At 32.4% G+C, this 14,287-nt stretch overlaps 2 protein-coding genes across 2 annotated transcripts; both read left to right on the forward strand.

Moving 5' to 3' along the window:
- Positions 1–282: 282 nt before the first annotated feature.
- LOC116029705 (protein PAIR1) lies at positions 283–4,575 on the forward strand. Its single transcript, XM_031271749.1, has 11 exons — positions 283–433; positions 697–862; positions 1,420–1,564; positions 1,773–1,907; positions 2,217–2,269; positions 2,425–2,619; positions 2,781–2,846; positions 2,938–2,984; positions 3,330–3,477; positions 3,692–3,773; positions 4,255–4,575. The coding sequence occupies exons 1-11, from the start codon at positions 369–371 to the stop codon at positions 4,359–4,361; spliced, it is 1,209 nt and encodes a 402-aa protein (XP_031127609.1). The 5' UTR covers positions 283–368; the 3' UTR covers positions 4,362–4,575.
- A 5,261-nt stretch (positions 4,576–9,836) lies between these two features.
- Positions 9,837–12,334, forward strand: LOC116029706 (replication protein A 70 kDa DNA-binding subunit-like). The gene is made up of 9 exons (XM_031271750.1): positions 9,837–9,986; positions 10,112–10,370; positions 10,454–10,550; positions 10,629–10,756; positions 11,094–11,181; positions 11,305–11,383; positions 11,464–11,751; positions 11,849–12,079; positions 12,131–12,334. Exons 1-9 carry the CDS (start codon positions 9,837–9,839, stop codon positions 12,332–12,334), a joined length of 1,524 nt encoding a protein of 507 aa, XP_031127610.1.
- The last annotated feature ends 1,953 nt before the right edge of the window (positions 12,335–14,287 follow it).

The raw sequence follows: 14,287 nt of genomic DNA on the forward strand, positions 1-14,287 counted from the left end.
ATTATTAGATAAGATTTGAGTGTAATTATAATGATAGTTACTTCGTAATTTACGCTGTTACATGGACTGGTCCACAGTAAAATATGGGGCTTTAGATCCCGGAAATTAACGGCCCAAACGTTTTCTGGACGTGTCTATAAAACAGGCCCATTTATAAGTAAAGATAGTTTTTATACCAATTTCCCAAACTCGATGCACATTTCTAAATTCAATACGTTCAAACGATCAAAACAGGAAGTCACAATCAACGTTCAAAGTTTTGTTTCATCAGTAAGTCGGGGTATCACTTCGTCACGGATTCAGCTTCAACGTTCTGCATTTCAGTTAGATTTTCAGAAATCTTGGCTGCAGGATCGACAATTCTGCAAATGAAGCTGAAGATCAACAAAGCTTGTGATCTGAGCTCAATTTCCGTTCTTCCTCCTCATGCCAGGTTCAATTCTACTCCAATTTACTTCATATTTATGGTGTTTGTGTTTATTCTGTGGTTGTGTATGTTGATCATACCTCGAACCAGCTGTTTGTTGCATGTTGATCATACCTCAAACCAGCTGTTTGTTGATAGTGTAGGCATTATGGAAAATGGGATGATATAATTGCAGTATCGTGATTTAGAGGACTGCTTTCGTGAATGAATGCGTATGTGATCGTTTACTGATTAGAGAAAGTTAAACTTTGTTTTCGTGTGTTGAGAAGGAGAACGAGCGTTGGGCCGAGCGGAACAGAGTCTTCAGTTTTTGGAAAAAGCCAAGCGTCGCAGCTGCGATCACAGCAGTCGTTCTCTCAAGGATTTTCGTCTCAGCTCGGAATTTTCTCGCAGCTTTCGCAGAACTCCCCAGATGAGATTGTCACTAATGAACAGGTTCTCTCATTCGCTCTCTGGAGCTTACGTTTGCGAAGAGTTTATGTGAACAAATTGGCAATCGACTTCAAGCAAAATATAATTTGTGCTGGTTAATTTGTTAAAATTGATGCCAATGATTTATTATTCACATTTTCCAACTGTTAATAGTTTATTTTAAATTGTTTAATGCACCTTTTTTATTCTTCCAATATTGGACTATTGGAGTACTTCAACTCTCTGCTGCACCTATTGCTTTGAGGTTTCACGGTTCTACTATTCTGCCACTGCATGATGCCAAACATGGAAATTTATATGGTTTTGATTCATAAGATGGAATACAGTTTAGTAATTTTGCACCTACATTTTAGTTTATAGATATCATACTTTACTATTTTTGCAGGAATTATTCTGACAGATGATTATGTAGGCAAAGCATCATGTAACTTCTAATGGATTATTTCTAGTGCTGAGCTTATTATTAAATATCCGAAAGATACAAATATCTGATTTTTGTTGAATTTTTTCATTCCAGATCAAAAACTAAAGACTGTTTTCTTTGTACTATAATATAATAGAGACTAGGTTCTCAAGAAAGGGAGAATTCAGCAAAGAAAACTTCCTTCTTCCCTCCAATCAATTGTGATAGAGAAGAGAGTCAAATGCAGTTATCAAGAACTCCAACCAATTTAATGCATAAGTGGTCTATCCCTGAATACAAATGTATGCTACACTTTTCCATTGACCTAGTACCATCAGCTTGTTTTTAATTGATGCTTGCAAGTTTAATCTTAAACAGTAACATGAAGGAAAGTTCATGTTATGCTAAATTTTGAGACTTCCTAGATATTCTGAGTCTGTTGATCTTTGATTTTATTTCAAAACCAGTAATTAAATGTATTAACTTGCCTATTTATTGTGCCATTAACAGCCCAGATGAGCCAAGAACTTGAACACAGAATTGGAGTGATGGAAACTTCATTAAGTAGATTGGGAATGATCCTTGACTCCTACCAGAATGACATTATGCAAGTAAATAGAGGAACAAAGGAAATATTATTGGAATGTAAGCATTCAAAATCTTTGATCTGGATGAATAGTTACATGAATTTCAAAGAGGCCCCTTACTCTCTTTCTTCCCACTGCTACACTACTGAACTTCTAGTGTATAATATAAAAGGCACAAGGGCATGAAAGGGTTTCCACAATAACTCCTTTACATTGTTCACATAATTGCCAAAGATATATCATTGAGAAAATGAGCTTTTTGAACTTCTCCCTGTAATGAATTTCACTTGTCAATCTGCCAGCAAGAGGTCAGGTATGAACCTTATGGAACACAATATTTAATGCATTTTCTTTTCTGACCTGACAGTGGAAAGCTTACGACAGAGATTTGTGGTTCATGATGAATTGTTGCATGCAATGGTAAAAATACTTCTATCCAGTCTTCAATTACTTCTCTAAATTGATCCCATACTCCATATATTATTTTCTTTGTGAATGAAGTGCCAATGTACTTCAAACAGCATAAAATGCTTAACTCATGAGTCATGATCCTAACCAGAGGTATAATAATGCAGATCAAGGGACAAGAAGATCTCAAAGGTAGTCTGGACGGAACCTTTAAATCCATGAGTGAAGAACTCAAGAAGAATGTGTGTCAAGAAGACTTCAGGGAGATGTCCTCAGTGATTTCAGCACTGCCTGGAAAGTTTGAAACTTTTATAGTCAAATTACAAAATGATCTGAGCAAAAGTTTGATCAAGGAGATACAGGCAACCATCTTGATTAAACTGGATATATATATATATATATATATATATATATATATATGAATATTTGACGCACATTGTTTTACATTCTTGAGTTGTAGTGAACAGTTTTTTGCTTTCTCATTCTATATACAGACTAATGTTGTAACTTGCTTTAATTGCAGGCTATGGCCTCTAGCGCGAAGGTTCCCATCACAGAACCTGCATCCATTGATATCCCCCTCACAGAAGTACTTTCCTAGAAAAGAATTTTCAAATCTTCTCAGAGGCGTTGTTGTCTTGGATTGCTATCAGAAACCTTAACCATTCAAGTATGTGCAGGAAATCAAAGGTCGTGCTGCTTTGCGTGAAATGCAGCCTCTAAAAAGGTATGTTTGAAATTTAACCCTTTCATCTTTATTACTATGCCATCATTTCTTCATAATCCCTTATTAGGGCCTAAAGGTCCATGAGATCCCATTTCACAAAATAAAATGGAAGGAGATGGGGAAAATTTAATAATGACCAGGAAATCTTAGTTCAAACCTATGAATTGATTAGAAATGGGGTTAGTAATTGTAATTGTGATATAATTTCATTTTTATTGAACCTTTGCTTTTATTATACTGCTGTCTGGACTTGGGAATATTCTATATTTTATAATCTTTTTTTTGTCTTTTGTTTACTCTCTGCATTAAATCACTAAAGCCTTTCCTTTCAATTTTACTTTATAGACAACCAGTACATGCCAATCAGCAAATAGCCCCAGTGCTAAAGGTGGAAATGGGAAGCTGGAACTCAGTAAGGCATGAACAAGCTAATGTGAAAGCAAGAAGTTCAAATGAAAGGCACAAGGAGGAGCATTTGTTGGCCATTCAACTGGTAAATCTGTTTGTCTGCTTGAATATATATATATATATATATATATATACCTGTGCATGCATATCTGTCTGTTTACCATACAGTAAGAGAAATAATGTTCTTTCAATTACTTAAGCTGCATATTGTATGATATTATTTAGAGAAAAAAAATTTGTTAGGTTTCACCGAAAGTTTTCTGAATTAAATTTTCATTAGAAAGTGCTGGACTTTGCAGGAAAAGGCACAGAGAGTAATTACCCCATCTGATGAGGATATTGACAGGGGTTTCTCCTGCTTGCTTACTGAAAAGGAATTAGGTAGTACACATTCTTTTCATGTACTGTTAATAAGGTTTATTTATCATTGTTTTTTTCTTTTGAAGATAAAAGGAACATTCGTTATCATTGTTAAGTAAACAAAAATGCTCAAGTAAACCACGTGAAGCTTTGAAGCATCTTTCATGCACTTCTGTGCTGCTACATGTTTACAAAATTATGAAAAAGATACTGTATGAAAATAAGAATTCGTCATCTCTAGTCTCTACCAAAAGCCCTGCACGTAGATGCTTGTAGAGAATTGCTGGCTCTATAGACATCAAAATGCATACTTTCTTCAGTAAATTTGTATTCTTAATCCGTATGTGTGGAAATGCAAAATTTTGAAAATCTCTAGTGGAGCCACAATAAGAAATTAAAGACAAAACCAATCATGGAAACCTTATTTCCTTTCTTGTTCCCCGTTGTTTTTCATTTTCTTACAATGATTAAAGAAACTGAGTATTCCCTGTTCATGAAAAAGGCCCAGGAAACCACTCAATAGATGATGCAAAGGACGAGACTGAACGCATACTGAGGAAAGCAAGGAGGAGGAAGAGAAGACATTGTAACACCATCATTATTGATTGAAGTTGTGCCGAGACTGACTAATTTCAATATGAAAAGGTAACCCAAATCTGTAGTCATCTTCTACCTTATGTTTGTGACTAAACTCTTATATACGCACTGTTCATTAGCAATTTACATTTCAAGTTCAATGAGCTGATATGGTAAAGTACCAAATAAAGGTGTAATTATTTGATGTTAAGAGAGAGGTAGCTATAAGACCTTTCGTGAAGTAAGAAGAAATCCAGAGACTTTTTTTCGGTTGTAATAATCTTTTCTGAATTAGAATTTCAGATTGCAGTAATTGCCAAAAATCTGAGTAACAGATACATGTGTTGATAGGGAGGCCATGAGGGTTGGCTGGGTTGTCTATCTTGAAAGAGTCTTACTCTCTATATAATGCTAATGATATAGTAACATTTGAATGCGTTTTGGTGTTGCCTTAAGTAATTCTTGGGTGACGACTGACAAAGGGAAATTCGAAAGTGTGTACTGCTTCCTGATCCTAGTTGGCAAAGGAGGCTCAAATTAATAAAGTCAATAGGCCGCTCTTACTAAAAGTTCAACTTGAAATCTTGTGAAGTTATCAAAGCAACAACTTGACCAATTTAGCTGAGGTTGCCCAATCATTATAATTTTATCCAAGCATTTTCTATCTTTCTTCTCTTCCTTTCGAAATCCCTACTTTTCAAATTTTATTTGGCCAATCAACTAACACTTTAATTTATAGAGTACATAAATGAAATAAAAGTGAAATAAGGAAATAATTGCCAAATAGAACTATTGATGTTTTTTTTTCGTATTATAACGTTCCAATATTCAGTAATTATATTGAATTTTCACCAATCTTGAGGAGAATTTGTCTTAAGCAAAGTAATTTACATTACCGACCCCATTACTCATTCGCTCCACACTTTTCATCAATCAATGTGTAGTCAATGATACAATTTTTTGTTTATTTTGATATAATAATTAAAATAGTTAATTATAATAAATTCATGTATACATTTAAGTGTATATGTTTACAAATAAATATAATCAAATATATAAAGTAACAACTAAGTTATAATTATAATGACATTGTGGTCTAGTGACACGAAGTGTCAATACTATATTGTAACAGAGTTAATAGTACTCACAAAAAGCACTAACTGTATCAATTTTATTTCTTAACTAAAAAATTAAATTATAAATGAGTAATAAGATTCAGGGAAAAAGATCAAATTGACCCTCTAAGTTGAAGGGATTGTGCAATTGATTCCTAAGTGAGAAAAAAAATTTCAAATCTCGCAAAAATATTTAATTGAGTTATAAATTTCTAATATAACCTCTTAGCAGGTTAATGCTTTACATGGTTGACACATGTATACATTTATATTTTTTTGAATTTTTGTTTATTTAATTTGTTTGTTTGCTTTTTCTTTTTTTTTCTTCTTAATTTTGAAATTTTTTTCAATGCAATTTGTGGTTGTCTCCTTTCATGAACAGTCGTGGTTATCTGATCACATCCACGATTGTCCAAAAAAAAAAAAAAAGATAGCTATGACTTTTTGAGGCAACCATGACTTTCATCTAGTTGTGGACCTCAAAAATGAGGTATGGATATGAACCATCTAAAGCGGGGCAACGGCTATGGTCGTGACTTTCGTTTCAGAGGGAGATAAAGTCTCCTTTAAGAGAGTTTGAAACAAAGGCGGGAGTCATTGATGCCACCTTCCTTTCATAATGTTCAATTGGATAACAGTCATGACTATTATAAAAATAATTTCTTTTAGACGGTCATGCCATCTTTCTTAGATAACTATGGTTGTCGTTGAGCAGCCGTAGTTGTTTGTGAAAGGAGACTACCACCAATTTTCTCCTTCAATAGCCAATGCTAAGTAGGTTGCATTAGAACTCAATTGAATATGTTTGAACATCAAGGAGTTTAAATGGATTTTTTTTTATGAGGCTCAAAGACACTATCCTTCGACTTTTTTTTTTTTTTTTTTTTTTGAAAAAGGAACTATCCTTCGACTAAAAAGGCTAATTTGACACATTTTTCTAAAATTAAATACTTCACAAAAATCGATCTTAATACACAACAACCCTTTAAGTCAGGTATATGGTCAGGTTTAGCCAACAATATATTAAAGTTATCATTGGCAATATGTCATAGTTGATTATAGTTGTTTTCTTCCAAAAGATAAAGATAAAAATGAATAAGTAAATATTAGGGGAAAAAGACGGTAGCATCCGCTAAGACCTTGTGGTCTAGTGATACCCGGTTGCACTCTCATATGGAAGGGGTGGTGGGTTCGAGCCTTAGTAGAGGCAATATTGATTCTTTGTGCTTCAGTAGGTTAAGAAAGTAATAATGAGTAGATACTACATTGTAATAGAGTCGATATTACTCAAAAAAAAATGCCAAAAAAATTGGTAGCATCCAACACCTCTAAAGAGGGTTCTCCCAAGAGAAACCCAAATTTCTGTATGACTGGAAACCAAGCCCATTAAAATGAGAGCATGAAATAGGAAACGTACTACCTTTAGCCCATTACGTGTATGTGGCAAAATTAGGCATACTATGGTCTATGAATCATAATTTAATGTTTATTTTTAATAGGGATAAAGATCAAATAGGCACTTAAATTATAAGTCAAAGTATAATTAGCCTTATAAACTAACAAAAATTTTAATTAAATCTTTCATCTCTTCACTTTTATGCAATTAACTTAATTAAGCCTATAATTTTTAAAATTTGTATAATTAGCTCAATTTGTAGGTAAACATAAAGTAATAACAGGTAAAAGTGATTTTTAAAAATAAATAAATTAATTTTTTTTTTAAAAAAACAACTTGGCAGGGGCCTTCTTCTCCGTCCAACTGGACGAAGAAGCCAGACCGACTTCTTCATCCAATTGGACGACGAAGCCAGACTGACTTCTTCTTCCAACTGGATGGCGAAGCCATGGCCTGCTTCTCCGTCCAGTTGGATAGAGATCAAAGCCATGGCCGGCTTCTCCATCCAACCAGACAAAGAAGACGTTGCCAGGATTTTTTTTCTTTTTAAAAAAAAATATTAATTTATTTGAATTACAAATATATTTATTATTTTAATTAATTTTTAAATTTAAAAAAAAGTTATCTGTGACCTAGATGTAATCTATTAATTAACTTAATTGCATAAAAGTAAAGAGATGAATAGTCTAATTGGAGCTTTTGTTAGTTGCACTTTAGCCTATAGTTGAATGGTTTATTTAACCTTTACCCCTTTTAATATAACCTTCAATAATATATCTTTAGAAAATAAATATTTAGTCTATTAAAAATATATTTTATATTAGCGGTTCACCTTACCATGTGAACTATTGTCTATAATATAATAATTGGTGTATATGAGAATGTACGCTATGGTTGATGTGCCACAAAGTTTTCTTTATTTTTAAACGAACATTACGATAATAGCAAAAGATATGATATTGACAAAAACTTGAGTTGTTCACGTGCAAGAATTAAGAACTTAGAAATTGAATACGTAATAATTGTTAAAAGTTATTATCTACGGAGTATATTTTAGGCAAAAGGGTCAAATAGATCCATGTACTAACACTGATTGTTCATCCAGCACTATGAACTAAAATATGGTCCATCTAAGTCATTATACTCCTAATTATTTTTCATCTAGCATTTTTAGCCAATTTCTAACAAGTAATCCATCTAATTTGTTGACATGGAAAAATAAAATAATAAAAAATGATGACATGTTATTTATATGAATGTTTTGGATGATTTTACCCTATTTCATTAATGAAGAAAATGATTTCTTGCAATGAAATAGGGTAGAAATCAAAGTTGTTATATAATGTTTTAATTACAGTGTACTGCACGACTGTGTATGTATAGTGGATATTCAAAGTTGTTCGACAATGAAATTACATGAAAATCGATATATTAAATTAAATATAATAACTTAAGATATTATATTGGGTAAATTTTATTATTTTTTTAAAAAATAATTTAATTTTTATATATCAATTTTCATAGAATCTCATTGTCGAACGACACTGAATACCCCGCTATACATATACAGTACACTCCGCTATACATACGCAGTACACTGTAGTTGAAACATTATATAGCAACTTTGATTTCTGCCTATTTCTTTCCAAGAAATCATCCAAAAATACAATATCTTAAGTTATTCAATTATCCAAAAATCCAAAAATATTAATTTATTTTTAAAATAAAATAAAATTTACCCAATACAATATATCTTAAGTTATTATAAAAATAATTTAATTTTCATATATGGATTTCCATGAAATCTCATTGCCGAACGATAGTGAATACCCCGCTATACATACACTCATGTAGTTAAAACTTTATATAACAATTTTGATTGCTACCCTATTTCATTGCAAGAAATTATTATTTTTCATTAATGAAATATGGTAGAAATCATCCAAAACATCCATATAAATAACATGTCATCATTTTCTCTAATTTTATTTTTTCCATGTCATCAAATTAGATGTGTTACTTGTTAGAAATATGCTAAAAATGCTAGATGAAAAATAATTAGGAGTATAATGACTTAGATGGACCATATTTTAGTTCATGGTGCTAGATGAACAATCAATGATAGTATATGGGCCTATTTGACCCTTTTGCCTATATTTTATTAGGCTTAAATTCTTTGACCCAATAATACTGGCTCTGAAAAGTTATTCATGCATTAATGGGTTGTTAGGTTAAATGTAGTTGTAATTTAATTACAATAAAATTTTTTGTTCATCCGAATTATAGTATTTGGTTGGAGGAAATTGCAGTTCGCTTTGTGAAAATAGAATTCTTGGACCCCCATAGGAATTGTAATTCGGAGCAGTAGGGGAAGGGAAAAAAAAATTGAGGAAATAAATTTTTTGCCTTAATGATATTATTATTATTATTATTATTATTACATAAGGACATTTAGTCTTTATATCAATTTTTCTCTTCTTCCAATTTCCAATAATTCTATTCCTCCTTATATTTTCACCCTATTACAATGCAGTATCTGTTCATAATACCTATTGAAGCACAATCAATATCGCTTCCACTAAGGCTCGTACCCACAACGAGAGCAACTTAGTGCCACTAAACCACAAGGTCCTTGGTAATAATGATAATTAATCCCAAAGTCATAACAAGATATTAATTGTCAAATCTATATATATATAAAGAGACAAGTTTTTGGTAAATAAAAAAATTTTCAGTTTCCCGCCCAATGGAAACTACACCGTTTTGGCCAATTTCATGGGAAACCGAGAACATTAATTTTATTGCGGTTGTGTTCTGTATTGAATCATTTGGTTACATTTTAAATTTGAACCTAAGTTATTTATAGATACAACTCTTTGGCTTTCCAATGACAGGCGTGACTCTTCNACCCTAGGGCTACCAATATATATACAACAGAGATGATCAGATCGAAATTTACAAGCAAAGCTACAAATCTATTCTATTTTCATAAACTCTATGGCTCCGATGTATGTACTAGTTGAAGAGTTGGATAAGGACCATACTTCAGTTGCAATCAGATTGAGGGCCGTGCGCACCTACAATGTTTGGCATAGTAGAGGAAGAGATCAAATCAAGAGCAGAGAGTGTGTCTTCCATGATGAAGCGGTAATCTATTATTTTTTGATGTCTAAAACATTGTAAATTGTAAATTGTAAAAAATTTTAAAAAATGCAGTACAAACATTGCTATAATGTCTATTTAATATACAATATTTTGTTTTGTATTTATAGGGTTCCTACATTCACCTGCATATTCCAGGAAAGAGTGTTTCTCCGAAGAATGATTTTGTAGAGGGAAATGTGTACTGCATAAAAAAATTTTTGGTAGTTGCTCATTGGTATTGCTATAAGACATGTGAAGGAGAGTACATGATGAAAGTTTTTTCTGAAACATTGGTCAAACCTTATAAAGGGTGTGATTTTCCAAGGTATATGTATAGACTAAAGCCATTTGAAGTTCTGAACACACTGGATGCAAATATTTTGGTTGGTAAGTTAGAAAATATTCAATTTCTTCATGGTTTTGAGGCAGTACTAAATACTACTGATCTAATACTTCTTTTATTTTTCTAGATGGCATTGGTCGTGTAGTTGAAATATACTCTCCATTGGAGAAGATGATTAATGGGAGACCCCCTCGGTTGATAGATTTTGTGATTGAAGATTTGAAGTAAGTTTACACAAACCTCAAATGTTTTATTTTACAGATTGAAAATATGCATCAATTTTTTAAAAAAATTTCATGCAGGGGTAATCAAGTGAAATGCACTGTCTGGGATGACCATGTAGAGAAAGTGAAGCCTTTTTTTAAAAGTGATCTTTTGGATCCAGTGGTTGTTCTAATTCAGATGGGTCAGATTAAGCTGGTCGAAAAATGTAAGTGTAATTTTACATAACAGTTACCTTGATAGTGCTTTTTTGAATGTCTTCCTTAGTTATATATAAGTTGTTTCTTTAAGAGCTTTGTGTTGCTGGAATATCTACCTCTTTCTTCTTGAGTATCTGCAGTAGTGTAAACAGGCTATAGTGAATCTGAGTATTTTAGTAGATAATAGTTTGTTCCTTATCTAAGTTCTTACCTCAGTTTCTTTGTAAATTTTCTGTTCTTGCAATCAGAGAACTCATTTCCAGTATTGTACTCTTCTGTTCCTGCAATACATGAGTATTTGTTAATCCTTATGATTTTGTAATTTTGTAATTTATATTTGTGTAGCTGGAGAAGTAAAAATTTGCAGTTCTTATGATGCTATAAATTTGCTATTCAACCAAAACACTTTGGAGTTTGTTGAATTCAGAAATAGGTATGATGCATTTCTTTAACATATCAATGTTACATATCTCTAAAACCTGAGAACAACAGTATTCAGTCTATCTATGCAGCAGCAAACATCTTTGAAGAGCATTACATCGAATTCTACTTTCAGTTATGGTACTACAAGTGGAGTGGAAAGCAGTACAAAAATGCAGATCACAACATTATCTGAGATCTTTTCTAAAAGAGAGGTATCTATTTCTTAATAATCCAGTGTAGTTATGTACTTTTAAAACATATTGAATTAGAAATCTATTTTTTTTCATGGCAGATTGGTGATTTTTGGGTACCATGCAAGATTATAGGTATTGAGTCTGATCCCAATGATTGGTATTACGACTCTTGCCCTAAACCAAACTGTAATAAGAAGTTGGAACTCAACTCTGGAATGTATGATTGTGGCAAATGTGGTGGTCGGTTTGTTAAAGGTACCCTAAGATATAAGCTTAAAATTCGTGTGGTTGATGTTAATGGGACAGCTCCACTCCTTTTATGGGATCGTGAAGTTCTTGAGTTGTTTTGTTTAAAGGTAGATGAATTGAAGGCTATGCAGCCATCTGTGAGTTCCCTGATTTTGAACTTAACTTAGATGTCTATATAATAGATTAGTAAAATGCCTTAACCACTAATGGTCTTTTTTTTTTTTTATATTTTAGGTAATGACAAAGGTTCCTAAAGACATCAGGAATTTAAAAGGGAGAGGTCTGTTTTTTATGATTTCTGTGAAAAGTGAAACATTTGATAACCTCGATAATGCAGTTCTAGTACTGCAAGTCAAACACTTTCCTGAAATGTTTGAAACCTACTGTCTTGGGCTAATCCAGCATAACGATGATGAATTTTCTTCCAAGCTACAACTAACGCAGGATGATTCTGACTCAGATGAGGTATTTATATAGATTATTTCAGTCAAATAGCCTTTTAAGTTTCACTAGCAGTATATGCTTATTTGTTATCTGTTCAGGGTTTTTTTTTCAGATGATCCTACAGAAAGTCCTATTGCTGCTACTACTGGAAAGCAGGATGAAGCTGAGAATGAAACCGAAGCAGTGAAGCGAAGTCTGCTGGATGAATTCTCAAGTACACAACCATCAAAGAAAAAGAAAGAGGTTGTAGTGAAAATGGAGAATGAGAAAGAATAGGGTGATGAATATTGAGTACTTTGGACAATCTGTGTTTGGACAATATGACAGTGTTGATGTTGGATTAGTATGTGGTTTTTGGACAATCTGTTTGGGCCCTTGAATTTGTAACCCTAATAGTTTAGGGTTAACAATCTGTTTGTTTTTTTATTTCACTATTGTAATGTTTTCTGATCTTGCCTACAATTACTTGCATTAATGAATGTGAATTTATCTAAGTAAGCAGTAAGTATACTGCTTAGTGTTATTTTTTGTATAGATTTGTGATTTTTCAGGTACTTGACGATTAAGTTGTAGCAGCAGGCAAATAATTGTAGCAGTAGGCAAATAATTGAAGCAGCAAGCAGATAATTGCAGCAGAAGGCAAACAATTGGAGCAGAAGTGAAAAAATAATTGGTTTTGAAGGCAATTATTGAACTCAAGTTGTAGCAGAAGGAAAATAATTAAAGCAGAAGGCAAACAACTGGAGCAGAAGTCAAAAAATTGCACTAGGCACATCTATAATCAATATTCAGTAGGCAGCCATTGTAACTACACATAGATATTGTTATACTTATGGATAGATTTACACTTTTGTTTATTTACAGTTTTTATCATGTTCTAAAAATGTAATTGATGCAATATTTTAAAGATGAATAGAAAGTATGCTTATCTGGATAGCCACATTCTTCTCCTTGAAAGCGTCACAGTTGAGGACAGATTATGTTCCTTAATTTTCATAGATTTAGACTATCAAAACATAAGAATATAAAGTTAGTGTCAATTGCCCTAAAATACCTCCTTTATAGTCAAATCATTTGCATGATGGTGTGCTTAATTAAAGGCAGAATTAGACATACAATAGAAAGTTGGTTTCAATTACACTAAAATATCTCTTTTATAGTCAAATGATGGTGTGCCTAATTAAAGACAGAACCCTTTAAATGATAGTTTACATGTTAGGTGAGTTGTATGTTGTCAATTAATTAAAGTAAATGAAAGACAATTACACTATAATATCTCTTTTATAGTCAAATGATTTCCATGATGGTGTGCCTAATTAAAGACAGAACCCTTTAAATGATAGTTTACATGTGAGGTGAGTTGTATGTTGTCAATTAATTAAAGTAAATGAAAGACACAATTACTAAATAAAGTACTCAAAAGGCAGTCTTGATGGGTATATTGTGCATACAGGTATTAGCACAACTGTGACAATCGTGTTGTAATGCAATATATTGGTCATACAAGCAGTAAGATGTACACTGGATTTATTTGTAATCATTTTTACATTGGTATCAAGTCATATTAAATAGAAAATCAGTAATTAGTACACCAAAACTGTTGGATTTCCAATGAACAAAGTAATATCAAAAATCAATCATAATTGCTCTGAACCTTTACAATTTATAAAAGCCACTATGATGAAACACTAACAACTTTCAGATAATACACTCTCCATACTCTACCTTGAAGACACTTTCCATACTCTACCTTGAAGACATGAAGAAATTGACAAGATCTACATGTAATACCCCGTATTTTCCTAACATTATTATTTTATCCTAAGGCGTTGACATTCATAAGTTATGATCTTCAGATATTTCAAAAGAATTTTTATAAGTGAGTATAGTTGTTATTAAGCTGCGATCGAACGTCCCGGTCACGAACCGTAAAAATTTTAAGAGCTAGTATTCGGACCCGTTTGTCATGGGAAATGGATTTTTAGACACCATACTATTATTCTTGAATTTCCTATTTAATTAAATCAGCTCATAGCAGCGAAAATTTATTTTGATCGTACATCGCTAAATTTCGCGGTGTACCGAACCTAGCCCAATTTTGAGGGTTAGTCTGGAATAAATTTTTAGTTTCGGAAATTATTCTATCTGGATTATTTTCTACCGAAACTTTATCTGTTTGGACCCCAACTGATAAGTTGGAAGATATTTTATTATTTTATTATTTTTTTT

This window comes from Ipomoea triloba, chromosome 9 (genome assembly GCF_003576645.1).
Source record: "Ipomoea triloba cultivar NCNSP0323 chromosome 9, ASM357664v1".
Classification (NCBI taxonomy): domain Eukaryota; kingdom Viridiplantae; phylum Streptophyta; class Magnoliopsida; order Solanales; family Convolvulaceae; genus Ipomoea; species Ipomoea triloba.

What these genes read in the sequence shown, in the direction of transcription:
- LOC116029705 (XM_031271749.1), top strand. Translation starts at nt 369, where the DNA reads ATGAAGCTGAAGATCAACAAAGCTTGTGATCTGAGCTCAATTTCCGTT. An exon ending in ATGAATTGTTGCATGCAATG is followed by an intron (nt 2,270 to 2,424) that starts GTAAAAATACTT and finishes ATAATAATGCAG; the next exon opens with ATCAAGGGACAAGAAGATCT. An exon ending in TTGATATCCCCCTCACAGAA is followed by an intron (nt 2,847 to 2,937) that starts GTACTTTCCTAG and finishes AAGTATGTGCAG; the next exon opens with GAAATCAAAGGTCGTGCTGC.
- LOC116029706 (XM_031271750.1), top strand. Translation starts at nt 9,837, where the DNA reads ATGGCTCCGATGTATGTACTAGTTGAAGAGTTGGATAAGGACCATACT. An exon ending in TTTGTGATTGAAGATTTGAA is followed by an intron (nt 10,551 to 10,628) that starts GTAAGTTTACAC and finishes AATTTCATGCAG; the next exon opens with GGGTAATCAAGTGAAATGCA. An exon ending in TTTGTTGAATTCAGAAATAG is followed by an intron (nt 11,182 to 11,304) that starts GTATGATGCATT and finishes TTCTACTTTCAG; the next exon opens with TTATGGTACTACAAGTGGAG.